The sequence below is a fragment of the Artemia sp. Qi Xiang Cuo genome, chromosome 14 (assembly GCF_049724085.1).
Source record: "Artemia sp. Qi Xiang Cuo chromosome 14, ASM4972408v1, whole genome shotgun sequence".
Lineage (NCBI taxonomy): Eukaryota > Metazoa > Arthropoda > Branchiopoda > Anostraca > Artemiidae > Artemia > Artemia sp. Qi Xiang Cuo.
In genome coordinates this window covers 57,027,719-57,053,986 of record NC_142807.1, presented here as the reverse complement: position 1 = coordinate 57,053,986, position 26,268 = coordinate 57,027,719, and the positions used below count along the sequence as shown (strand labels likewise).

General features: G+C 33.9%; 1 protein-coding gene across 5 annotated transcripts; it reads right to left on the bottom strand.

Moving 5' to 3' along the window:
* Positions 1–1,515: 1,515 nt before the first annotated feature.
* LOC148944680 (uncharacterized) lies at positions 1,516–23,252 on the bottom strand. 5 transcript variants are annotated; one of them, XM_089100252.1, is made up of 2 exons: positions 23,127–23,252; positions 1,516–2,488 (listed from the first exon to the last, which is right to left on the bottom strand). In XM_089100252.1, exon 2 carries the CDS (start codon positions 2,468–2,470, stop codon positions 1,556–1,558), a length of 915 nt encoding a protein of 304 aa, XP_088956378.1. In that variant the 5' UTR covers positions 2,471–2,488; positions 23,127–23,252; the 3' UTR covers positions 1,516–1,555. The 5 variants fall into 5 exon arrangements, with proteins under 5 accessions (XP_088956378.1, XP_088956377.1, XP_088956376.1 ...); XM_089100251.1 differs by having other exon boundaries at positions 23,148–23,250; XM_089100250.1 differs by having other exon boundaries at positions 1,516–2,600; positions 23,148–23,206.
* Between the last annotated feature and the right edge of the window lie 3,016 nt (positions 23,253–26,268).

Here is a 26,268-nt window from a genome sequence, read left to right as displayed (position 1 = left end):
TTTTCAAATTGCTCAGTTTTCCCTGATACAAATCATCAAACCTAAGGCAATTTTTAGGCATTCAAGCACTTTATCAATTCATTTTTTGCGTGAGAATCTATTCCACCTTTCACTGATCAACAGGCACATCCTTCAAAATAAATTATCCTGGAAGTAGTAGGCTTGAATAGATTCTATACATCGCAAGTGGATTAGTCGTTCTTAGAACTGTAGGTTTCTTATTAAAGTCCTCCAAAGCTATGATAGGTTTAGCTGCTGTCGAAATATCTTTTGCATTGTCAGCAATCACATTGTCATGGCTGTCCCACAAATTAGCTGATGCTTATTGTGTAGGAACTGCGATTGGGAGAAAGACTGCAGGGCCGTATCCAGAGGGGGGGGGGGGGGGCCCAGGTTTAAACCCCCTCCCCCGAAATTTTTGTCTGACACGTAAAAACATGACAAAAATGGATATAAAAAAATTTTGTGTGCGTTTTTTTTGTGTACCCCCCACCATTTTTTTTTTTTAGTAAAACCCCCTCCAAAAAAAAAATCCTTGGTATGGCCTTGCAAGACTGAATCAATCTCTCAGGCAATCTCGTTCTTAACTGAGAGAAGAGTGTTAGGGGAAATTTTTGCTCAAGGGTGGGATCTTCACATTTTATGTTTTAAAAACACATTCCCCCAATGAGATTTTATACTGAATTTGTCCTTTCTAATGCAAAAAACAACATATGAGCATACTAGAGGTAGAAAAGAGCCTACTGCCCCACTCTAAAGATTAGCATTTTATAAAGTACATATCATCTCTGATTTAAATTAAGACCTTAACTGACAGTTTTCTAAAATTATTTGTTGTGCTTAGTTCCACTTCTACTTAATGTCAGAGAAGATATTTCTTTTTTATCTACAGGTGGAATAGAAATAATAAAATTCTTTTTGCGTGGCATTGCTTCTACTTCCAATAGGAGCAGAGATCCATGCAAAAAATGTAAAAAAAGAACAAAGGTTGAAAAAGTTCAACAAAATTAACTAAACCTGCAAAAAAAAGAAACTACTTTCTTCTAAATGAGGTATGAAGATGACTTTTAGGTACCCCTTCCCCGAGAAAAACTCGGTATTTGCAACTCCCCCCCCCTCCAGTAGGCAAATAGGTCCTTGCTGTGTCCATGAATGGACATTTGTTGGTGACAAATACATCAGCTAATCATAATTAAAATAGCTGTTTCGGATGGTCAGTTTCCCCTACATTCATAGGCATGTTCACAGGAATTATCTTCACAATAGATTAAGTTGTCTGAAATATTGTTTTAAATATATTTCTCAATTCAAGACAAAAAAAAAACATAATTGCAAGTTTTCTTTTTCAAACTGCCTATTTTTCTGCCTACAACTTTTGTTACTTTCTTTAGATAAAATTAGCAAAATGCTGAAAGTTGAAAAGCCGATAACCCACAACTAATCCTTCTCCCTCACTCTGACCTTTCTATTGCAGCCCCTCTCCCCGTCTTTATCCATTTCATGACAATCCAAGGGTACAGCAAGAGCGTTTTAATAAGTTAACCACTACAAAAATTTATTGTTTTCTGGCTAACTCAACGATTTTCTTCTTTTTTACCCTTCTTTTCTTCTCTTTACCAGGTCTTGCAATTTCTTCTCCCATATTTTCAACCATAAATCCAAAAGCTTGGTCAATCTTTCTTTTTCCCAGCTTCTTTTTTTCACTCTTTTTGTATACATTTTTGTTTATTAAGACATTCTTCTTCTTCATCTTACAAGGCATCTCAATTTCTTCTCCCATATCTTTGCTTTCAACCATAAATCCAAAAACTTGATTAGTCTTCCTTGCACATGGCTTCTCTTCATTTTCTGCTTTGTCTACATTTTTCCTTTTTACAACTTTCTTCTTTTTCTTCTTCTTCTTACAAGGTCTGGCAATTTCTTCTCCCATATCTTGACTTACAGCTAGAAATCCCAAATCCTGATCAATCTTTCTTTCACAAATCTCTTCTGCATCTTTTCCTTTGTATATATTTTCTTTCTTTGATTCTGGCTTCCTTTCAGACTTTGGCAGGTTGAGGCCTAAAGATTTTTGAAATCCACTTTCTAAACTTGACAACACTGTTTGAATTCTTGCAAGTATTGCAATTAACAAAGTTAACATTGGTAAATAATGTCCTATACTTAAAAGACATAAAAAATCTGTGAAAGTAACTCCAGCATATAATCTCACTTCAACACAATCATTTAACTTTTTCATATAAATATTTCTGTTATGCTCAATATTATCAGTTTTAATTGATCTCATGCCTTCACAAATGCTGAGAACTAACTTTTTTATTAAGTTCTTCAAACGTTCTGATTTGCGAAAATGTTTTGTTCTTCCAAATACTCCGTGATATTTACGATGAAAGGCGTTGAGAAGGGATATCTCTTGGTGAAATTCATCAAAAGCAGCCATCACCATTTTTTCTAAAGATGTATTATCCATCCTGGTTTTAATCAAGGCCTGAAATATACAAGATTGTATCATGCAACTATACAGCCAAAACTTAGGCAGAGACAGGTATTATCTGATGTTCTAAGATCAGTTAAAAGATCTAAAGCCCAGCTGGCCAGCCCTGAAAAAGAACGAAATGAATATGAAAATAACAAAAGGGGTCTATGGCCAGTAAAGGAAAACGAAGAGAACAAAAATCAAACAAATATTTCGCCCGTATAAAACAAGGCGTCTTCAAAGTAGAAAAAAACAACAAAGAAACTAGAATCTAAAACTAAAAAAAGGGTAAACAAAAAATACATAAAACTAAAAACAGACTAACTAAAATATATAATACACAATTACGTTTACATATATAATTATATACAATTACGTTACATATATATTTTTTGTTTATATTTTTTTAGTTTTAGATTCTAGTTTTTTTTTTTTTTTTTCTCTACGCAGAAGACGCCTTGTTTTATAAAGGCGAAATATTAGTTTGATTTTTTGTTCTATTCGCTTTCCTTTGCTGGCCATAGATCTGTTTTGTCATTTTCATATTCATTTATTTGTTTTGTTCAAGGACAATGGATTCAGAGCCTCAAATTTTCCTCTTCTTCTATAGGATTTCTTTTACTAAGGCACCAGTAGGGGAGAGTAAAGGAGACAGTTAGCCCCCCTAAATACAACAACACAAACACATTTAAAATATAATTTGTGTAATATTCAAAGTAAAAATGGCATGACCCCCTCCCCCTCTGTATCTACAGGTGAGCTGGTAAGCAAGTATGGAGACTTACTGTCCTAGAAAGCTAAATAAAGTCAGCATTTGTGTGATAATCTTGGTAATCTACTCACTTGTTCTTGTGCAAATTATCCATCAGAGATATTTATTTTGGTATTTTCCAAGTTATTAATTTATCCTTTTATCTTGTTCATTTTACTCTAGATAAAGAAGATTAACAAGTTACAAGCTATGTACAATGATTACAATATAAGTGACGACAGTAATGTAAAATGGATTCCACGTACTGCACATTCAGGGAGGAAAATATCTTGCCATGTTAGTCTCAAATTTAATTTAATTTTGTCCAAAACTTCCCTGGCCGAAACTGTCCCACCTTTGAAGCATTTTCTTTACTTATTGATTTAATAACAATGTATAATAATTTTAAAAAGGAATTTCATGCTTCCATGTCCTCATTACATGTTTCCACTGTAATTCAGTTTATACATTCTACTATACACTGTATGTTAATACATTCCATTGTAAGTAAGGACCGTCTTCAGTGCAATAAAAAAAAATATAGTTAAAATCCAAAAGATAAGATAAAAATCGAACCATAAAACAAACACTGAAACTAAAATTGGAGAGATCCTTTCAAAGCAACGGTGAAAGGGTAATTTTTCTATTTTAGTTTTAGCGTTTGGTTTTTATTTTACCTTTGGCTTTTTACCTGTATTTTTTTATTATTTGCACTGAAGTCGATCAAACGGAGGTCTTGATCGAAATATTTGCATAGTCATCTTCTTTTTTTTACTGGATGTTATCATTCTCGTTTCTCTCTGCTTTTACGTATTTCTTACTTCCCCCAAGTTTTGTTCAGATTCAACGAGAAATCCTGGTAGATGTCCTAATGACAAGAAATTAGAAACCTCCTCCCTTAGATAGGTTTGACTCTGTAAAAACACCCCAAAACACAACTAGGACACTTACTCTTCCTTCCCACAATGTTTGGTTGAGATTCACCTACTTGTTCAGGCACATTTTGTAATGATAAGAAATCAGGGACCCTTCCCTCTACAAAAGATAAAATGAGTTGATATCCCCAAAGCCAAAGCTAGGATTTTACTTTTTATTCCAACGAAATTTCTTTGAGATCCAATAAGCCTTAGTGCTAGACGTTTTTATGGAGGAAATTTAGGATCCATCACCTCCCTAGTTGTGCATCAAAAGGTACAACTAGGAAACTTAATTTTACTTTCGAACAAGTTTATTTAAGATTCAATAGACATAACTAAGTCACTAGCTCTTACTTTCAAGGGGGGCGAGGGGTAAGGGGTCCCCCCCATTAAATTTGGGAAATTACATTTTTTGGTGACAAATTCCTCTTCTTGGTATATTCTCTGAAAATTGAATAACAACACAAATTCTCTCCCTCCTTTGTTTTTAAAAGTACATCCCCCACACATGTCTGTGAACTGACGCCACTGTCCTTATTCTGCCAGTGTAGTCAACCAATCATGAATAAATTTACCGAAGAGATCCTTCCCTCATCATAAAATTTAATGAATCAAGAAAAAACAGCCAAATGAGTCCCTTGCCTTGTAACATAACAATATGATAGTCAAAAAGTACTGAAATACTATCAATAGTTGAAGGGACAAGGAATTGAGGTGGATACTTGTAAACGCTTTCTGGAACTTATTTTGGGCCATAGGCTCGTTCTTGAAAGACTCAATCACACAGAACCGCAACCTTTTGAGTTAGTAAAAGCTACTAGGTTTAAATTTGCCACTTTTTGGGCATAGCCACACTCTATCATGAGTGCAAATACTCAGGTTGTGTCTAAAATTGGTAAACAGTGGCACTGATAAATATCATGACCACATTGTAGCAAACAGTAAAAAGCTTCCCTGTATCAGCCGTGAGATTGCATTCTAAATCTGTAAACCTTTTATGGTATTATCTTTGCCATAACTTTGGCTAGTAGTTTTATTCAAAGTAACCACTGAATTCTTCGCTAACTATTATTATGTTAGATAGTGATTTCATTTGTTAAACGTTGGACATAAACATTATGTCAGTCTAGTAGAAATTTGAGACTATAGTACTGAGGGATATGCAAGTCTTTCCCATACCTTCTCTTTGGTATAGTGCACGAGTCTGATTAAATATTCCTGAAATTAGATTGAATAGAGCAGCAATTTGAAAATATTGATTATTTTTAGTATTCCTATTGCTTTAAAATCCTCTACTCGCTTTAAAATCAAGTTTAACTGGTTCTTAACTGAAAGCCATAAAAGAAATAGCCAGTCAGTCATTACTATTGCTTTATTTACTGATTTCCTTAAAAAATGTTTAAATTTAAAAGTTAACTGTTTAAAGCAAACACAAATATTGAACTTCTTCCATTCTTCATGCATTGTCAGAAAGAAACTGTTTGTCATTTTAGTATATTTTTAAAGAAAATTCATTGAGTTAGGGAAATAGATTTGAACAATTGCATTGAGGGAGGGGGTTATGGGGGTGGCAGAAACCTTGTATATAGGGTAATTTCTTTTTATTGTTGGTTTATTGTTACCCTCCAATGACTTCGAAGCCGCAAAAAATCACTAGGACTTGCAATTTCCATTCAAGAAAGTCATCTTCCAATATTATACAACCAAGAGTTCTGAATTGAACATGCTCTTGATGCTCAATTCAGAATGTTACAATATGCTCAGCTTTCCGTTCGAGTTGTCAGATCGGCCCTTGGGGTTAGAATACAACATTTGCACAAAAAATAGAAGGTCCTTGACATCCTAAAATGGTATCAGATAAAAACCCTCTGAAATACACATTCTAACAAGCTATAACGTTCTCACTTTTCTACTGTACCTCACTGATAAATTTTTTCATGTAAATTCATCATTTGCATCATCAGCTGTCATTTGGGATCAGTTGCATATGAGCGGCTCTCACAATTGTAGTTGAATGGGGGTTAGATGGGTTAACCTCTAATATTTTTTGGCTCTTAAAAAGGGCAGTAACTCATAACGTCCATCAAAATACGACCCATCTGAAGATTTTATGACCCCTGGTTTAATATGGCTCAATATGATCAGCCCTGATATATATAAAAAAAAACGATAAACATGTGTCTTTGTCTCAAAAAACATGGATTTTTTTTGTCGTTAAAGGCTTGAAAGCTCTAACAAGGGGCTTAAAAACTCTAACTGGACATTAAAAATTTGATGGATGCAATTTTTGTCATGACTGGATTTCCCTTTGAGGAGTGTCTTTGTCACAAAAAATATGGATTTTTTGTCGTTAAAGGCTTGAAAACTCTAACAAGGGGCCCCTGGACATTAAAAATTTGATGGGTGCAATTTTTGTCATGACTGGATTCCCTTTGAGGAGTGTCTTCATTTTTCGACAATGATGCAATCTACTTTTTTCGTATTGAAAAAAGTCTGACTTTTTTCGTCTGACATTTTTCGACAATGCACTACTTATGTTGGTAACTTTTGATGGAGTTTGACTTTAAGATCTTTGAATATTAAGATATTTTGTCTGCTAAAACTCAAGAAGCCTATACCAATATGAAATACATACACAGGAGTTTGTATAATTCATAACCCCAGTTTCAACAATACTGCCATCTAGTTTATAAATGTCCAAAACTATATGTTGACTTAGCACCACCTTGAAGCATCCCCTAGAAACTGCTGAAAACTTAAGAGTTGCGGTTGTAGTTAGCATGCTCTTAAGGCAGTGCTGATCATAAGGTAGTATAAAAGTTACAAGTGCATTACCTTATTTGAAATCAGCATAAAAAGGAGATTCAGTGATCTTTGAGGAGAATATTCCTTCTCAAATAGTAACAATAACAACTTAAATTTGTACCTTGTACTATATGAGCATAACCTTGTACCATATAAATGCATATAATATATATATATACATATATATATATATATATATATACATATATATATATATATATATATATATATATATATATATATATATATATATATATATATATATATATATATATATATATATATATATATATATATATATATATATATATTCAATTGAACTCAACAAGAACATATTAACAATAAAGAATTTACAGAAACATTATTAAAAGACATTTATTTTAGATACAAGATTACCAGATAACCTATGCTTTGTTCCTGGGGATGCACTGGTAATGCATTAAACAGTGGAGTTTATGTCCTCCTTTAAAGAAACACTAGGGTATCAAAATTCTTAAATTTACCCGTCCCTCCCCCACTAATGCTTGGATATATCCCTATACTACAAACAAAACTTTGTGCATTCTTTTGCTCAAATTGGCATCAGGCGCGCACCCACGGGGAGGGGGAGAGGGGTGGCTAAAGGGGCTGTAGCCCCTCCCCCTCAAGAAAACAAACTTGCATTCTGTTTTTAAATCTTTTATAATCTGCTCGGTTTTATCATTCATTCCTTAGTCCCTACTGAAAACTTGCATTCAAAGAGCTAAATTAAATTTAAAGTAATGCCTTAAAATATCATTTATTCTAAGGAATTTTTAAAGTTTTCCATTAGTTGGCCCAGGGACCCCCGGTCAGCCTCCCCCATTACTATTTTCTGAGTGCGCCACTGATAGGCATTGTTTGGAATAATAGACTAACTGCTGATAAGTGATGAGAAACAAGCTTAAATAATGATGCAAACCAAAAAATAAGCCAACACATTGCATGCATTCTAAGGCTATATACCAGCATTGGAAGGAGGGTATTTAAACTGGAAGCAACTCTGAAAATCCAATAGATAAAACCTTTTGGATGTAATGAAGTACAACTTTTGTTATTACAGTGTTTACTTAAAAAGGCCATAAAGTTAACAGCTATCCTCTTTTTATATACTTTTTTTGCTGTTCACAGATTAGCCTACTATTAAAATGCTTGAGAAAAGGGCAAATTTTCAATGTTAGTAACTCTTGAAATAACTGTTAGCTCCATAGGGTTAAAAAAAACTTTTAATTATTATTATTAACAATTTCAAGTTCTTTATTATCAATAAAATAATGTTTTCACAAAACCTCTAGTTATGTTTCTATGGTTGTGGACATTAAATTATTATTTTATCATGTTGCAACTCTGATTGTAACTAGTTCAGAATGTGGGAGTACTTCTGTAAGATTACAAGAAATTATTTTGATCCATGTAAAGGGTCCAAGCTTCAGTTTTTTCCAGCTTTTGGGTTGTTATTGCTAACTGTTTGAAACATATGACGGATTGAGCTTTAAAACATTTTCCATAGCCTTTATTTTATCATATAAACTGAATTCTTGAAATTCATTGAAGAAGCAGAATGATTTTCTGAGTGCAAATTTTTCGTGTGATTTTACATTTTTATGGTGACCAGCAAATTTGTTTGGTAAATTTCATGGAGATTTGATTAGTTTGCTAGCTAAAGATAAACATTCCACTTGACTGGTCGTTCAACAGTCTTTCCAAATTTAAATATAGCTACCAATGCAATTGCATCCCAACCCCCTCTCCCTGGTACCTGGATATGGGGCGAAGCTAAACAATAAGTTTGCATTTTTCCTTGTGCTCATTTCTCATCAACAATTGGTTCTTAATGCCAGTTGAAAAAATCAACCCTAGTGTTTATTCTAGGACCATATCCAGGCATTAAGGGGGAGGCTATTCATTGCTGTGATAACAATTACAGTATTTGAGAAGATTGTAGGCAATATGTTAATTGCACACAGAAATCAGATAGCAAGAATGAGTATACCATACAGTTCTTCATTTAATGCACTTTTAAACTGCAATAATTGCTCATTCTACGGTTCTACCCCAGCCCCCTCCCCCCATAAATTTTTTATAAAACCAAAGGCTAAATGTTCGTGGTTTTTTTGGTTTTCTTATTTGTTTGTAATAATTTGTGCTTATTAGTTTCTATTGCTAATTATATTTGCTAATTAATTAATTTATTTGTGCTAATTCTTTGTACTTACTTCTCAACAACAATTGGTTCATAATGCTTATTAAAAAAGAAAGAAAAATAAACGAGCTAACTTCTGTATATATCCTAAAACTATATCCAGGCATAATAGAGGGGGAAAGGGGCTAGGATGTAATTGCAATGGTAGCACTATCATATTTGGAAAGAGGATTGAATGGAGAATCTAATCTTTTAGCTAGCCAAGTAATCAACTCAAAACTGAAACTTTCTGAAATAACATTCTAGATGAAAGGCTTTTTTTTGTTTAGGAAGTAGTTGAGCTAGGTGAATGGAAGGTTTTGTAATTAATCCATACTCTAAGTTATGCCTTTTGAAGTATCCACCTCCACCTCTTCCCCCTTAAAGCTACTATTACTAAAAACATACTGCAGCACTCAGCTGCCTGAGGTCAACACAGCTGCGCACGCTCCTCCTTCATTGCAATCTATTCAAAGCCTAACTCTATGCACCTTCTCAGGAAGTTCCCATTTCTCCTAAATCTTTTCGTACAACATCTTCCCATCCCAACTAGGGATGATTTGCTTTTCGTTTGGCCAAAAAGAACAATATGTGATCCACCATCCACAGAATTTACCTTAGCCATCTCAACTTTCTCTCATTGTAGCCCTAGCAAGCAGGATTGAACAACACTTTTTGTACAGCCTGCTCTTTAAGATATTGTCAGTCAGTTGGGTACCTAAAACAATCTGTAGGCAATTCCCCCTAAACAGAGTATTGATTGATGATGAACGCATACAAACTTTGTATTACAAAAAATGAAACCTTCAGAAATAGATCCCAAGCCATGGCACGAGGAATGTGTTATGAGCTTCATACCCTTGCTAGATCCTATTTTACCGGGCTTAAAAGATTTGTAACAAACTTTTCTTAAATATGGGAAAGAAAACATGATATTGTTGTCTTGTACATGGCTTCTTCTGAACTACATACTATCAGCAGTCCCAAGAATGGCTCCATCAGGGGTAACTGCTTCATGTTACCCCCATCATGGGTAATATGAAGCAATACATATTTGGAAATGAGACAAGTAAGTATTCATAATTGTCTTACAGTGGTTTTTAGAATTCCTCCAAATAGTCCCATGATGTTAACTAGTACCTATACCTTTAACAATGGTAAAATTGCAGTTTAGCAGCTCTTCTGAAGGAAACATTACAAACAAAAAGAGTAGTATCATTAGATTACTTGTTTATGCTCGTTCCAAATATCATGGTTATTTTTTCTGACAATGCGCCCTTTCTGATGGTCCTGGGTAGCCTATAACCCTTGGCGGGGGGGGGGTCAACTGTATTTCCCCCTGGAAATTTCTCCAAAAATGTAAAATTGAGTAGCTAAAAGGAAATTAAGACAAATAAAAAGAATGAAAAAATGTGCATGATTGTACATTAGCTATTATAAAGGAGTGGGGGTCATTGTGCAGACAGGGGGGGGGGGGGGTGCCAGAAGCCTAAAAGAGCACATTTCAATGTCAAAATCACAATGAGCCTTCAGATCAATTTAGGAAGGGGTATTGGGGGGAGGCAGGAATTAATTGTTCATCTCCTTTCATTTAGACTAAGCCTAAATAAGGGCACTGCAGGTTGGTACCTCCCATCTTATTGGAGAAAAAATTTTCTGACATTTATTTTAAAGCTTCATTTAACTAAACTAATTCGCTTCATAATTCATAAAATTATATGCAACAGTGCTACAAGCTACTTTAAAGGAGGCATGGTGTGGATCCTTTTGTAGGCAGGGGGGTGTAGATGCCTCAAATAGTGCTTTTATGGCCAAAACATTCTAACAGTAGAGGAGGGGGAGGGCTAGGGACCCAGAAATGAGCCACAAAAACTTTTTTCCATGATCAATTCGAAATTTATGGCTTTCAGTCTTTGGGCCAAGGGGACTAATGTACAAAATTTACTCAAAGGATTTGTCCCTTTGAGATAAGTCCCTCCTCTAACAAAGAGGGCCCAAAAAGGGACAGAATTTTTTGATTGGTCTAAAACGTATAAAGAAACTTTGGGCTAAGAGGCCCCCAGTGCAGATGGACAGTAAAACAAATACTACTTACCCAAAAAAGGGCCAGAAACTTTTTCCACCACTTCAATTGAAAGGGTCTATCTTGGAAACTTGGGAGGGTGCCATTTGATTCGAATGAAAGTTCTTGTGTGTCTTATTACAGCCTAAAAGCTATTGGAGAGCAATCAGCCTCCCTCTTAGTCCCCCTTCTGCTATCTGCTATATATCAGTCTTGTTCAAAAATTTTGAAATGTTTAATAAATTTGCCTTTGGGGTTGATATTACCCTCACAGGCCCAGTGTTAAACTTTATCTGACCCTGCTATGATAAGTCAACCCCTAGAAACATGAAAAAAGAATTGAAATGTAAATACTATAAGATATTCTATTTATATTTTGAAATATTGGTAGAATCTTTGTCCCTTTGTTCTTTATTTTGTATTTGTAATACTTTTTGTGTTGCTGCTCAATTTTGCATGTTGGGGGACTGTGCCTTGCATCAACCCTAAGATGTATACAAAATTAAAAGGAAACACTAAAACATAGATAATTTCAGAGACCACACTGCCTTTCCATGACAATAAAATAAAAGTCCAAAATAGGGATAAAATGCTTTTTAATAGACAGTGTATAATAAATTTCACAAAAAATACCAAATATTTTGGTCACATGTCCAGTAGCCATCATCAGTAAAAACAGAGTTTTACTACTGATGACAGTCACTGTATATGGGACCAAAATATCTGGTATTTTTTGTGAAATTTATTATACACTGTCAATTAAAAAGGATTTTATCCCTATTTTGTAGTTTTATTTTAACACTAAAACAATTAAATTCTTGCTTTATAATGTGCAGCATGTTTCTATTGATCAGATTATTATGTTTCCCTCCATTGTTATCCACATTTTTAAATAATTTCCAATAATATATTATCAAATAACTTAGACAAAACTGTACTTCACCACATCAAGAATGCAATAAAGACTGTTTAAGAAAGAAGACAGGATGAACCATAAGAAGTAAAACTGGAGAAATTTATTATTAGGGCTATATCTGGGACCTTTAAGGGGCGTTAGAAAAAAAACTCATGATATTTGCAAAGAGCATAAAATAAAAAATCTAATAGTTTTACTCCTTTTTTTATAACATTTTCTTTAGAAGAACTTCTAAACTGTCCCTAATAATAGTTCACAATCACTCCTTCTCAAAAGAAAACACTATACAATTCAGAAAATAAATTATAAAATGCTTGCTTATATTGATCCTAGAAGTGCTTCACTTTACTTTGCCCCATGTTCTTTATTATACAAATATTTTAGCCTAAATTATATGTTCTGGTATTAGTGAATAGTTTGTCCTATTCAAAAGGAATCACTATAAAAATTTTGAAAACAACCTTAAAAAATCATAAACTACTATCTTGAATCATTCCTAAAAGCACTTCACTTTACCATCTCTTAATGTGGAAATATATGGGCCTAGTCCAAATTATATGTTATATGCATTTTGCTATATGTTGTGCTTTTCTTCAAATAGATTTAATAGCAAAGAAGCAATGTTCACAATATCAAGGAATGGAAAATACATGGGAAATATATAATTTTGGCTATGTCTTTGCACATTAGGGGTAGGGTTAAAGTAAAATGAAGTGTTTTCAGATTTGATATGTTACTATTTGATGATTCTTTGAAGTTGTTTTCAAAATTTTATAGCATATCCTTTTGAGTAGGCCTAAATGTATACTAATACCTATATTTTCTTTGCAATCAACCATACATTATACTCTTTTCTTTAAACAGATGTAATTGCAAAGAAACACATGTCAGCAAAATCAAGAAACAGATAAATCCACTAAGGATATATAATTTAGGCCATATATCTGCACATTAGAAGGAATGGGGATAAAATAGAATGAAGTGTCTTTAGGAATTATATAAGTATTTTAGAATGTTTTCAAAGTTCTTTTTAGAATTTTTGTGCTTGCTGTAGAATTCTAGAAAAGCTACTTTTTGTAAATTGAAGTACCTATCTCTACTCCTTTTCCCTCTAGAGGGCACTGACCTTTAAAAATAATTTTTTTTATAAAAGTAAAACCTTGCAAAATAGATCTTCTGCTGAAATAAAGTACAAGAAAAGTAGTTTCAGCTTCACAACTTTGCTCAATCTTATTGTATGAGGTTTCAAAGATCTGCCAGTACATTTCCTAAATTTAGAAGAAAAAATACATTTATATGGCTTAAAATTTTACTCAAATTACTGGAATTATATTCCCAAAACTAAAACCAGGGAATAAAGAAATTGAAAATTAAGGTAAAATGTTGTTTTGTCAAAATTTCAACAGGTTCCCAAGAACCCTCTAAATGTAAAGTATCATTAATATATCAGTTTTTACTTTGGATACTTTCTCTAATCAAAGGTATGTGAGAAAAGATTTTGTTTAATCTGTAGGCTAGGCTTTGTATGATTCATCTTCTTTACTCATGGCTTTAGTGGGTTGTTTTTTTGGTATCTGACATTTTCCAATTCTAAAATAGTTGTCAAAAATTTTCTACATTTCAGTTAAAGATCTGTTTGATAAGTTCAGCAGGGGTGGCTTTTAATCCCTAATTACCCTTGAGTTAAATGTTAAAGGAATATTTTGGGACAAGCCATACTAAATGGGCAATGAAGATATTTAAGAAGAAATGGGTGTGTTTGTTTTGAAGTCTTGAACCTCACCCCTCCCATGCCCACAATCTTTTGTTGGATCTTTCTTATATCTATATAGAAAAACCTGTCAAGTACGAAAATTTATAAGTCTTAGAAATAAGAAGAGGGTTAACATAGTAGCTTGGCAATACCTTCCTAAAGTATGTTTTTGGCCCAGGATTCATTACCAAAAGTTTCATTTTCAGTGAATATTGAACGGTTCATATAATTAACCGATGAATAGAGAACATACAACTCAATGCCATTTTTTATGCTCTTTCTAAATATAATAATTGCTTTTCTTGCAAATTCAATTTTAAGTCCTTTTAGGACCCTTGAAAATAATAATTTTTTCAATATTTTTTTTTTGTATAAACATGGGTTAAAACATTTATTTCAAACTTACTATTTCATTATAAATCTATTTTGGAAATGTTCTTTAATCCACAAACATTGATTTGCCAAGATTAAGTTGAATTTTTTGGAATTATTGTTTGGAATTTGCCTTGTGACAGTAAGGAGGATGCTAGTGAAGCGTTTAAGCAAGTATGTTTGTCTGGGCTTGAAGTAAGTGAGGTTCCCAAGTTTACAGTGCTACAAAACATGAAAGACCAGAAATTTTTCAAAGTTAATGTTTTTTCCAGGGAAAAGAAAATTGATTTACTAAAAGTTAGCAAGAATTTGAAAGGGAAATCTGTGAGGAATCTGAAAGATATTTATATTAGTGATGATGCCCCTCTTTCTGTCCGGGAGGCACGAAAAAGTCTTTTTGAGAAGAAGGCTAAGTTAAAGGATATAGGTATTTCAGCTTGGGTGTCTAAAACCGTTCCACCTTTTCTTTATTTTGATCGTCCTAATGGTTTGCAAGCCAAATTTTGCCCATCATTTTTACAAACACTTCTAATAAAAATTTTGAGACAGTCATTTTGTTCAACCTATCCAAAAAGCCTTGAAATTATATCAACCTATCCGAGATATGTGAAAGGTTGTAATGTAAGATTGTATTATTTATTATACTTGTGTTGTATATGTGGTTCAATTGCTATATGACAAAGCACAGTTGCATTATTTTGATTCCTGTTTTTCAAAGCAGGCAGTTGCTGCAGGTGAATTACCCCCTACCAATAGCAAGATAAATGATGCATGATAAGGTTCAGTAAATATTGACCAAAGTGACACCCAAGAAAGCTAGTTATTACAGAAGGCACAGAACAATTAAGTGAAACGAATGCATATAACCTATTGGTCGAACGTGTGAAACTCCTAACAACAACAACAATGTAAATATTCCTTGTGAGTATTATTAACGTCCTTAACAGTTCCTGAGATACTATAAATACACCATTTTGACAGCTGGTATGGACGCAGTGTTTTTTCATTTAGCTCAAAATTTACTTCAATTTTCCCTGGAGGTTTCAACATAATACCTTTAGACGTTTCAGAAATAAAGCAAACGTGCCATTTTGACAACCTTGATGTACTTTGATGCACATTTGTTCCAATCTATTGCAACATCTTGCTCAATATTCCCTGAAAGTATCATTTTAAAGCCCTTTTGACAACATTTACCTAAATGCCTATCTCGAAGTTTGCATCAGCTATCTCTGGAGGTAACGGGGGAGGGGAAGGTTAGTATAAAAAAGGAAAATGGACTAGTTGCCCTCCACTCTCTTTTAACTACGTTGAACAAAACGGCTATCAAAAAAATTTAATTGGATGTGTTTGGGGAAAAGATGGGCATGAGAGAAGGCTTAGTTGCCCTCAAATCACTTTCGACTATTAAAAAGGGCACTAGCCCTTTGAATTTCCAATCGAATGAGCTCTTTTTCAAGTTTCCACAACAGAGCTTTCAATAAAAGCCTTATATGCCCCCAGGGCATAACTTACAAGCCTTACCCTGAGGGCTGTGGGGAAGTGTCATCCTCTTGGATATAATTTATGGACCTTTCAACTTCTTTGAATGGCTATCTCAAAAATTTTGATTGAATGTTTTTGAATAAATGGTGGGCATGGAAGGGATGTTAGTTGCCTTCCACTCACTTTCGACTATTAAAAAGGGCATTAGCCATTTCAATTTCCAATTAAATGAGCCCTTTTTGAAGTTTCTGCAACAACGCTTTCTATAAAAAACCTTATATGCCCCCTGGGAATAACTTACAACAATTTCCCTGAGGGCTGTGGGGGAGGGGGGGGTTCATCCTGAAAGACCCAAGTTCCAAAACTTTGAACCTTTTGAACAAAATGGCTATCTCAAAATTTTAATTGGATGTGTTTGGGAAAAAGGTGGGCGTGAAAGGGGGTTAGTTGCCCTCCAATCACTTTCGACTATTAAAAAGGGCACCGGCCCTTTGAATTTCCAATCGGACGAGCCTTTTTTGAAGTTTCTACAACCACCCTTTCAATAAAAACCTTATATGCCCCCATGGAATAACTTACAACTCTTGCTCTGAGAACTGTGGGGAAATTTCCTCCTCAAAAACATAATTTCTATCTGGAAATCAACTATGCTGAAAAAATGGCTATCTCAAAATTTTGATTGGATGTGTTTGATGTATCTATACTAATAGATACATCAAAAGAATCAGATTTTAATGCTGATTTCAAGAAATATAAAAACCCAAAAATATCACTAGGTGATATAATCCCGGAGCTTAATTCACCGCGCAGTGATAGCAATGCGCATCAGCACAGTCAAATGAGGGGAAGAGGTTTATGTGGTGGTAAAGGTAGAGAAGGAGTTTAATATAGGTCCCTATTTGATATTATGGTAATCTTGTGAACGGATGGTTTGTAATCGGGTGAGTATTGTTTAGTGTCAGTTATGAAATTTAAAATAAGCGGTTGTTGCGTTTATTATTAATTTATTCATTTTTTTTGTGTTATGAAGTATTCATTGTTTTTGTTGTTTATGTCCCTATGTTAGCGATTCATTTTGTGTTATTATTTTTGTTCCATGTTTTCTTATCTTTTGTTTTCTTTCAGGATTTGTTGGTATGGATTTTCTCAGTTCTTGGTCGTTTCACTCATGGTATGGTAAGGTTACTATTATTTTGCATTCCAAAATTCCTGTTTCCATCCCTTTGGATTGATTATTTTGAATGTCAAGTTTAGGTAGGGAGCGGCTGGGTTTTCTTGAGTGATTCAATGAAATTACGTGATTTTGGGGGAGGGGTACTTCACAGAGATTTTGATGTTGGTGAGTTTCATGAGGTTAATCCTGATTCCCGTTATAAGTTTCTGTGTGATTTGAGTTCTATTAGTTGTCAAAATGAGTTTTAATATTTTTCATTTAAATTGTCAAGGCATTGGAAGTTCATACCAGTTTTTGCATGAGTTATGTCTGCAATCAACCCCTCATGTTTTAGCTTTAACAGAGACTTGGTTGAAGAACCATAGTTCTTCTCTGTTAGAGATTGGTAATTATAAGCTGTATATTAAAAATAGAGAGATGCATCAACATGGCAGCTTAGCAATTTACATGCGTAATGATTTTGAGGTCAAGGTGAGAGATGATATAAGAATTAATCGAAAAATGGTGTTTGAAAGTATGGTGTTAGAATTACAGTGTCTTAATTTTAAGTGTTTTATGATTGTCGTTTATAGACCCCCTTCGTATAATATAGGTGAGTTTAGCTCACTTTTAGAAGAGCAATTGGATAAGTTACCAATTTCAACTAGACCTTGTTTTATTTGTGGTGATTTCAACTTGGATTTAAGAACTGTGAATAGTAACCTTAGAGCTAGGGAGTTTCTAAACACTATGCTAGGTTATGGACTACAGCCTTCTATTAATATATGTACAAGAGTGAGCCATGATTCTGCTATGTTGATTGATAACGTTTACTTCAATACTGGATATAGTAGTGCGAGTGTTATTGTAAACGACGTTTCGGATCATTTCGATCTGTTAGTATCTATTCCTTCTCTTTTGAACCGGCCAAGATCAGAGCATTCTGAAGTACCAAAAAATTCTTTTCCTCTTATTAATGTACCGAAGTTAAAAAATGAGCTAGGAAGAAAAAATTGTGATTTCTTATATGGTAATGATATGGATGTGAATGATAAATTTACATTTTGGTATTCGATGATTAAGGATACGGTAGTTGCTTGTAGTCAAGTTAGGAAGAAACGTAAGTATTTTGATTTGCTGAAGAAGCCTTGGGTTATGAAGAGTATTCTAGTTTCTCTAGCTAGGCAACAGCAATTGTATAAAAAGTCTGCATCAAATAATAGTATTAGCGACGTAAATATTTATAAAGTGTATAGTAATAAGTTGAATAGTATACTTCGTAAAGCTAAGTTAGATTACCTGAGTGATAGATTTAAAAATGTGGAGGGTAACCTGAGAAAGACTTGGAATGTTATAAATTCTGTTATTAAACTGAATAAGCCTGAAATTGTTTGTAGTCTTGTTGATGGTGAAAATATTTGCCAAACTACTGAACATATGTGTGAGCACTTTTGTAGTGTAAGGGGCCGTTTAGCGTCGTCTGTTGAGCAGCATGCAAGTGATGGTGATTTTACTCAGTTTTTGCCTGAAAGTAGTGACGTTTCTATGTACTTGCGACTGGTTACTGAAAAAGAATTGTGTGATGTGGTAAAAGGTATGCAAAACAGTGCATCCGGGTCAGACTTAATTTTAACAATGGTTTTCAAGTAAATTTTTCCTGTGAAATCGCAACAAATTTTGTACCTGATTAATGCTAGTTTTAAATGTGGTATATATCCGGAATGTCTTAAAAGTGCCAGAGTAATACCTTTATTTAAAGGGGGTGAGAGGAAAAATGTGAATCATTATCGACCAATATCCCTCCTTTCTGTTATTTCTAGGCTAATAGAAAAACTTATTAATTCTAGAGTATCTGAGTTTTTGGAGAATATTTCCTTTTCCATTCTAATCAGTTCGGTTATCGTAAGGGGATGTCTACCAAACAGGCAGTTTTATTTTTGACAATGTTTGTGCATGATGCTTTGGACCAAGGTTTTAAGGTGGCATCTATTTTTTTGATATTGTTAAAGCATTCGATTCAGTTGACCATGAAATTTTAATTATGAAGCTAGAAAATTGTGGAATTAGAGGTAAGGCGTTTAAGTTATGTGAAACTTTTTTGAGAGGTAGGACCCAGTGCGTCAAAATTTCTAATGTGAGGTCTGGTGAAAGAATGGTTGATTATGGTGTCCCACAGGGTTCTGTTTTAGGTCCGCTTTTATTCTTGGTTTATATTAACAACTTATGATTTTCTGTTTTGGATTTGTTAGATAGTGCACATTCCAATTGTAGGGTGATTATTCCTAGTTTTGCAGATGATAACCATTTTACTGCTGCAGTAAAGACTGAATCTGATTTAATAGAGATAATGAGAAGAGGTATGTTAGGTATAGATAAGTGGATGAGAGTGAATAAGCTTTTGTTAAACCATAGTAAATCAGGTTTTATTATATATGGTAGATCATCAAATGTTTACCCTTGGGTTGTGGATTTGCAAATGGAGAATTATGTAATTAAGCGTACAAATACTATACGTTACCTTGGTGTTATTGTGGATGAATGCCTTAGTTTTAAAAATCATGTTTCTTTTATTAGTAGTAAGATTGCAAGAAATGTTGGAATGATGAGAAAGTTAAAAAATATTTTCCAGGATTCTGTTTTGAGATTGATTTACTTTTTGTTAGTTCACCCGTATTTAGTATATTGCGTGAGTATATGGTCTAGCACATTTTCAGTGCATTTCCAGCAGTTACGTGTGATACAAAATATGGCACTGCGAGTGTTGTCCGGAGATAATCAGAGAACCTTGGTGAGATCCCAATATGTACAGCCAAATATTATCCCTGTGTCAGGTCTGGGAAAATTTTACCATGGGTTATTTATGTTTAAATATTTTTCTAATTTGGTTCCCAAGTGTTTTTCAAATTTTTTAAATTTATTTATTTCTGGTGATGATGTACACAATTATCCTACTAATCATGCTAGAGATATACGGACACCTCAAGTTACTAGTACTAGATTGCTATTTTCAATACGTCATGTGGGGCCAGTTGTCTGGAATAATTTGCCTGTTTCTTTAAAAAGTTCAGCAAATCTATGTGAATTCTGTCGGGCCCTTAAAACCCTTTGTCTCTGTAGGTATGAATTTGTTTAAAGGGTGGTATAGTTGAGTCACTTTCAGGTTAGCCCTGAACCCGTTTTTCCTATATATTTTTATTTGTTTTGTTTATTTATTATTTATGGGAAGGCGACGGGAAGTATTGGAGTATGTGAAGTATTGATTTTTGGTTATTGCAACCAGGAGCTGAGTGAGTGTAAGATTTTCATTTTTCCTTCTTTTTTTTCTTTTTCTTTCTTTTTCTCTTTTTTTAGTATGTTATTATATGTGTTAATTTTAAGAGGGTTAATACTTCCAAACAAGCGTTAGCTTATGGAAGGTCATTTGTTTTTTTTGTGCTGTGTTGTTTTTTTGGAATAAAACCTTATCTTATCTTAATATAAAAAAAAATCCACCATGTTTCTGTCTTATTTTATTAGGTCACTTAAAAACTGCCATTTCACCTATATGTTAAAAAATATCAAAGCCAACAGACAAAACATGGTGGATAGAAAAATTGAGAAATTGTTGTGAATTTTTGGAATTGGCCTAGATAAGTCCCTTCAAATAAGGATACATGTTGAGAAAACAATTTTTACTTCATAATTTGCAGAATAATCATAATTAACACATTTACATGGGGAGAACCTTTATCTTCAATTCTTTCATTGTTTACTCTTTCTACCACGTTTCTAAATTTTTTGTGTCTATTCTCTAAAATCTTGAAAAACATGCTCAAACAAATACCTAACCACCGTCTAACCAAACTCAACCTAATTTCTCACTATTTTTTCAATTAATATATGATATGAGAAATATTCTGATGGCACTGATGGTGTTTAATTTGTATTTGAAAATGGAGAAAATGCTTATCAAATCCATGCTTATGTTTCAGAATTTTTTAAAAAAAAAAAAAAAATATATATACAACAACAAAAGAAGTGAAGATAAAGGTTCTCCCCATGCAAAATGTGTAAACTATTATTATTCTGGATTTAATAAAGTAAGAATTGTTTTCTTAACATGTTTCCTTATGTGAAGGGGCTTATCTAGACTTAACTTACAAAATGGATTTTATAATGAAATAGTAAGTTTTAAACCAATGTTTTAACTCTTTTTATACCAAAAAACCATAGAAAGAAATTATCATTATTTAGGGTTCCAAAAAAGCCTAAAATTGAATTTGCATGAAAATCAATTATTATAATTGGTAAAATTATACTTTAGCTACTTTTGGCTATCTTGAAAATGGGTTTGGTTATGAAAATGAAACTTTCAGGGATGGGTCTAAAGGTTAAAGTATGTCCAGGGAAGATATTTTGAAGTACCTACCTCCTCTCCTTCTCTCTCTAGAGGTTCCTGACCTTTGATGACCTTTAAAACCTGTGTTATAAAAGTGAAACCTTGCAAAATAGATCTTCTGTTTAAATGAAATACAACAAAATTGTTTTCAGTTTCACAGCATTGCTCAATCCCAATTTATAAGATTTTAAAGATATGCAAATATATTTCCTAAGTTTTGAAAAAAAAAACACTGACATGGCTTAAAATTCTACTCAAATAACAGAAATTGCATTTTCAGAACTAAAGCCAGAGAAAAAGAAACTGATCAACTGGAAATTAAGGTAAAATATTGTTTTGTCAAAATTTCACTAGGTAGAGACTTGTCATGTAGGCAAATTTCAGGACCCTCTAGAGGGAGAAAGAGTGGAAGTAGGTACTTCAAAATACCTTTCTGGGAAATACTTTAGCCTGTACATCCTTCCCTGAAAGTTTCATTTTCTTAACCCAGCCCCTTTCCAAGATAGCCAAAAATAGCTAAAGTAGAATTTTACCTTCTATTCAGAAAGAGCATAGAAAATGGCATCTAGTGATGTGCTCACTTTATTTGTAGGTCAATTATATGAAGTGCTCAATATTTACCTCATTTTCCTAACAAACCCTTCTTCAAGAAAGCATAAAGTAGCCTGTCTAGAATTTTACAGTGTTCCTTCTGAGGAGTTACTGTAAGCTTGTATTTTTGGTAAATTTTTGGCAGTTCATATTATTGACTTATGAATAAAATAAACATACCACTCAATGCTTTTTTTATGCTCATTATGAATATAGGCTAATAATCATTTTGGTCAGAAATGAATTTTACCCCCACCCCTATATATACCAATTGAGGGTATATATTTCGGTCAATATCTACAAAATCATATTATTGGGTTAGGAATAAAATGAATACACCATTCAATGCCTTTTTTATGCTGATTACAAATATAATAAGCATTTCTATCGGAAATGAGTTTGGTCAATATATACCAAATCATATTATTGAGCTAGGACTAAAGTGAATACACCATTTGATGCCTTTTTTTATGCTGATTACAAATATGGTAAGCATTTCTATTGGAAATGAATTTCAGCCCCCCCCTATATATGTCAATTCAGGGTTAGGTATAGCCTATATAGAGGGGGGGGCTGAAATTCATTTCTGATAGAAATGCTTATTATATTTGTAATCAGCATAAAAAAGGCATCAAATGGTGTATTCACTTTATTTGAAACTCAATAATATGATTTGGTATATATTGACCATGAGTTTCAGCCCCCCCTATATAGGCCAATTCAGGGTTAGGTTAGGTATAGCCTATATAGGGGGGGGGGGCTGAAATTCATTTACAATAGAAATGCTTATTATATTTGTAATCAGCATCAAATGGTGTATTCACTTTTGTCCTAACTCAATAATTTGATTTCATAAATATTGACCTATATTTGCACGTTAGGGGGGTGGGGGAAAAGTTTAAACTTATCGCTCATTTGCATCAGAAATAAACTTTACCCCCACCACCTAATGTGCAAATATATACCTAACTGCCAAAAAATTACTGTAATTTTTACCTTGTCACATTAGGCTATGAGCTATAAGGACATAGGCCAATTTGACTTACTTTAAAGACCCATTAGGGCAAGGTATTTTTGTATTCTAGCCACCATTTTTACTTCTCTATTCAGCAACAACCTTATGCAATTTTTTAACTGAATATGATAGGTGAATCAGGCTTGCAAGAATGAATCTAACTTCGTTAAAAATTCACAATAGCCTAGGGTATGAGAGAGGCCATGCTCTACTTGTAAGGTTCACACCGCTTTTACAAAAACAGCGCATAACCTTGAAAAAAATCAAATTTACTAGGGTCCTGAAAGACGCCTTGCCAAGTCTTAAACTCTGAAAGAGAAAGGTTCAAGACAGGCTGGGTTTTTTTCCTATCTCCAGTCTGATAAACTAGCTTCACATGTTTTTCGTTTGTAATATTTCTTTTCACCGAAATTTAAGATGGCAGGTCTGAGCGAAACCTGTCATCTATTTCCAGTCAGTATTTGCCAGCGCTATGCTTAGCGCTGGCAAAGCTTACCTTGCTTTGTAAACTGTTAAAATACTTCAAACACCACAAAATCTCACTATCAGCCAAGAGTCTAGCCAACTATACCTGCACACAGAGCACAGAAATCGATATCTATCACCTTATATTTGAACTCCTTGAGTCAAAAGATCCACTGAAAGATATGTGAAAATTTCTAATAAATAAGAGACAACCAAGATAGTAGCTCTGTAGCCCACAGAGTGAAGCAAAAAGAAGAGGGCTAAATAGTACCAACTGAATAGCCCGCCTGCTGTGAATTAGAAGAAGAAGAAGAAGTCAAGTATTGATGAAGAAGAAGAAGAAGATAACTGCAACAGCAACAGCAACAGCAACTCTATAAGAAAATTAAAACAAATTTTCTTGTGAATTATTATCGCTTCTAATCAGCAGTTGTACCAAACCAATCCTGCTCAACTCATCCTCAGGGCTATACTGTGGTGTTCTTCTCCCCATAGTATAGTGCAGACGGTTTGATATCATTCCATTTTCCCTTCTTGCTTTAGTTTTGTTTTTCTCTGTTTAAAGCTTTTTCCAATAGGCAATGTTTAGAAGTCCTCCAAGAAAAAATGTCCCCCCAGATCCCAAATCAAATTCCAGTGAATGTGCCATAGTGAAAGATACCCATCTTGGCTGGTCAAGCACACTTTCTCAAAGTTCAAATGATAGCTCCAGTTCGGAGAATAGGACAATGATAAGTGTAGGGGCTAATGTAACCATAATTGATGATAATGGGTTTCAAGAGGTCCTCTCTAGAAGTTCTAAAAAAAGGAAAAAAATTTCCCCAATTAAAAGCATTTCTCCTCTCCCTGCCCAAGATTATCCCTCCAAAAACTTGGTAATTTACCTTAAAATTAATCCCACTACCCCCTTTGAAATAAAAATGATCTCCGCAATAAGAGTTGCAATTTTTAAATTTCTAAAATCAATGTTCTCTCTTAACATTAACCGTGATGGATCTCTGCTAATAGCTGTAGAAGATCAGAAATCAGCAGATACAATAATTAACCTTAAATCCCTTCTGAATACCCCAATTATTGCATCTAATTGGAACCCAAAACAATCACCAACAAAAATAGTAGTTTATAATGTTCCCCCAGAGATATCTACTCAGGAGTTAAAAGAAGGCCTTTCAGATAGGGCTGGAAACACAATCCCAGTTGAGGATGTTACCCAACTTGGAAAACCTAACTCTAATGGCCTAAAAACTAGTAGATCATTCTTATTCACACTGAAGGATAAAATTGATATCCCAGAAAAATTATTCCTATTTGGGCAAATCAAACCACACAAGGAATACAAACCTAAGCCTATTCAGTGTCAGAAGTGTTTCAAACTGGGACACACAACAAACAAATGCAATGAAATTCTCCAAGAGTGTAGTAATTGTAAATCTTTCCATCCTAAAGAGCTGACAACTTGCAACAACACCCAGCCTACATGCATCAATTGCAAAGGCCCACATGAATCTACAAATAAATCATTATGCCCTGCATACAAGAACAGAGCTCTAACACTCCAAATATCAACAGAGAAGGCAATCCCATACCCCTTTGCAGCAATGGAAGCAAATGCTGCCCAACAATACCAAATAAAGCCTGTAATGAAACCAACCAAAACCCCCAAGTCAAATGCCCCCAATGCATCAAGCACCCCATATAAGACACCATCTTCTAAGCCCCCTGGCTCAAATCCCTATCAGAAGCAATCACCAAGCCAACAAGCCTCCTTGTCCGGTGAGATGAGGCCAGCCTGGCCCTCCCTCCCAAGAAGGAACAAACCAGAAACACTACCAGGAATCAATCCATTAACCAACAAACAGGATACACTACCAAAAATGCAATCCCCAAATATATGCTTATTCATTCTAAACTGTAATGCAGTTCAGGCCATGAACATACATCAAGTACAGAAAACAAAAATTATTGCAGAGTTGGCAAAAATTTACATCCCAGATGATATGCTCATTCAAGCAAAAAAAGATCTTGCTTTACTTTTAACAAAGCTGAACATTGATACACATTCATATGAAGAATAAATCAACAACACAACATTTATCAATACTCCAATGGAATGTAAGATCACTCACAGAAAATAAGCTAAATGAACTAATATCATTTATGAATAATAATTTGATTAATATTGCTTGCCTCCAGGAAACTCATTTAACCCAAAATCAACAAATTAAGTCTCTGGGATACACTATCCTGAGAAAGGATAGATCTTCAGAGAGAAAAGGAGGTGGTGTAGCTTTATTAGTTAATAATAATATAAAATTTTGTGGCATCAATTTTCCAGATTTTGAAAATGATGTTGATGTAATTGGTATAAGTGTTTGGCTGAATAATTTAAAAACCTACATAATAAGCTTTTATAACCCTAATGGCCAAACTTCAGATGCCAAGGATTTCTTTAATTATATAAATAATTCTAATATGATAAAAAACATCATTATTTGTGGTGATTTCAATGCCCACAGCCTTTTGTGGGGGAATAAACCAGCAAATAAAGCTGGTAAATTTATTGAGCATATGATTTCAAATAATAATGAACTAGCTGTTGCTACCCCTCCAAACCTAAATACATATTTTAACCCCAAAAGTGCCAAATTCTCCACAATTGACCTACAAATTGTGTCTCTAAATTTTTTGAACAAAATTTACATAAATAAAATTGATAGTCTGTGTACAGACCACTTTGCTATAGTTTGCTCCCTAAATGAACCTGCTGAAACTTCTTCTCATACTTCCAATTATATCAACACTAAAGCAAATTGGTCTATTTTCCAAAATAAGCTAAATGATGAAATTACAAGTTTCACCCAAAGTTCATGCATTTCTAACACAACAGTTGACACACATGCTGAAGCCTTGACATCTTTACTAATAAATA

Coding starts and splice junctions, on each gene's coding strand:
- LOC148944680 (XM_089100250.1), bottom strand. CDS start 2,512: ATGATACAATCTTGTATATTTCAGGCCTTGATTAAAACCAGGATGGAT.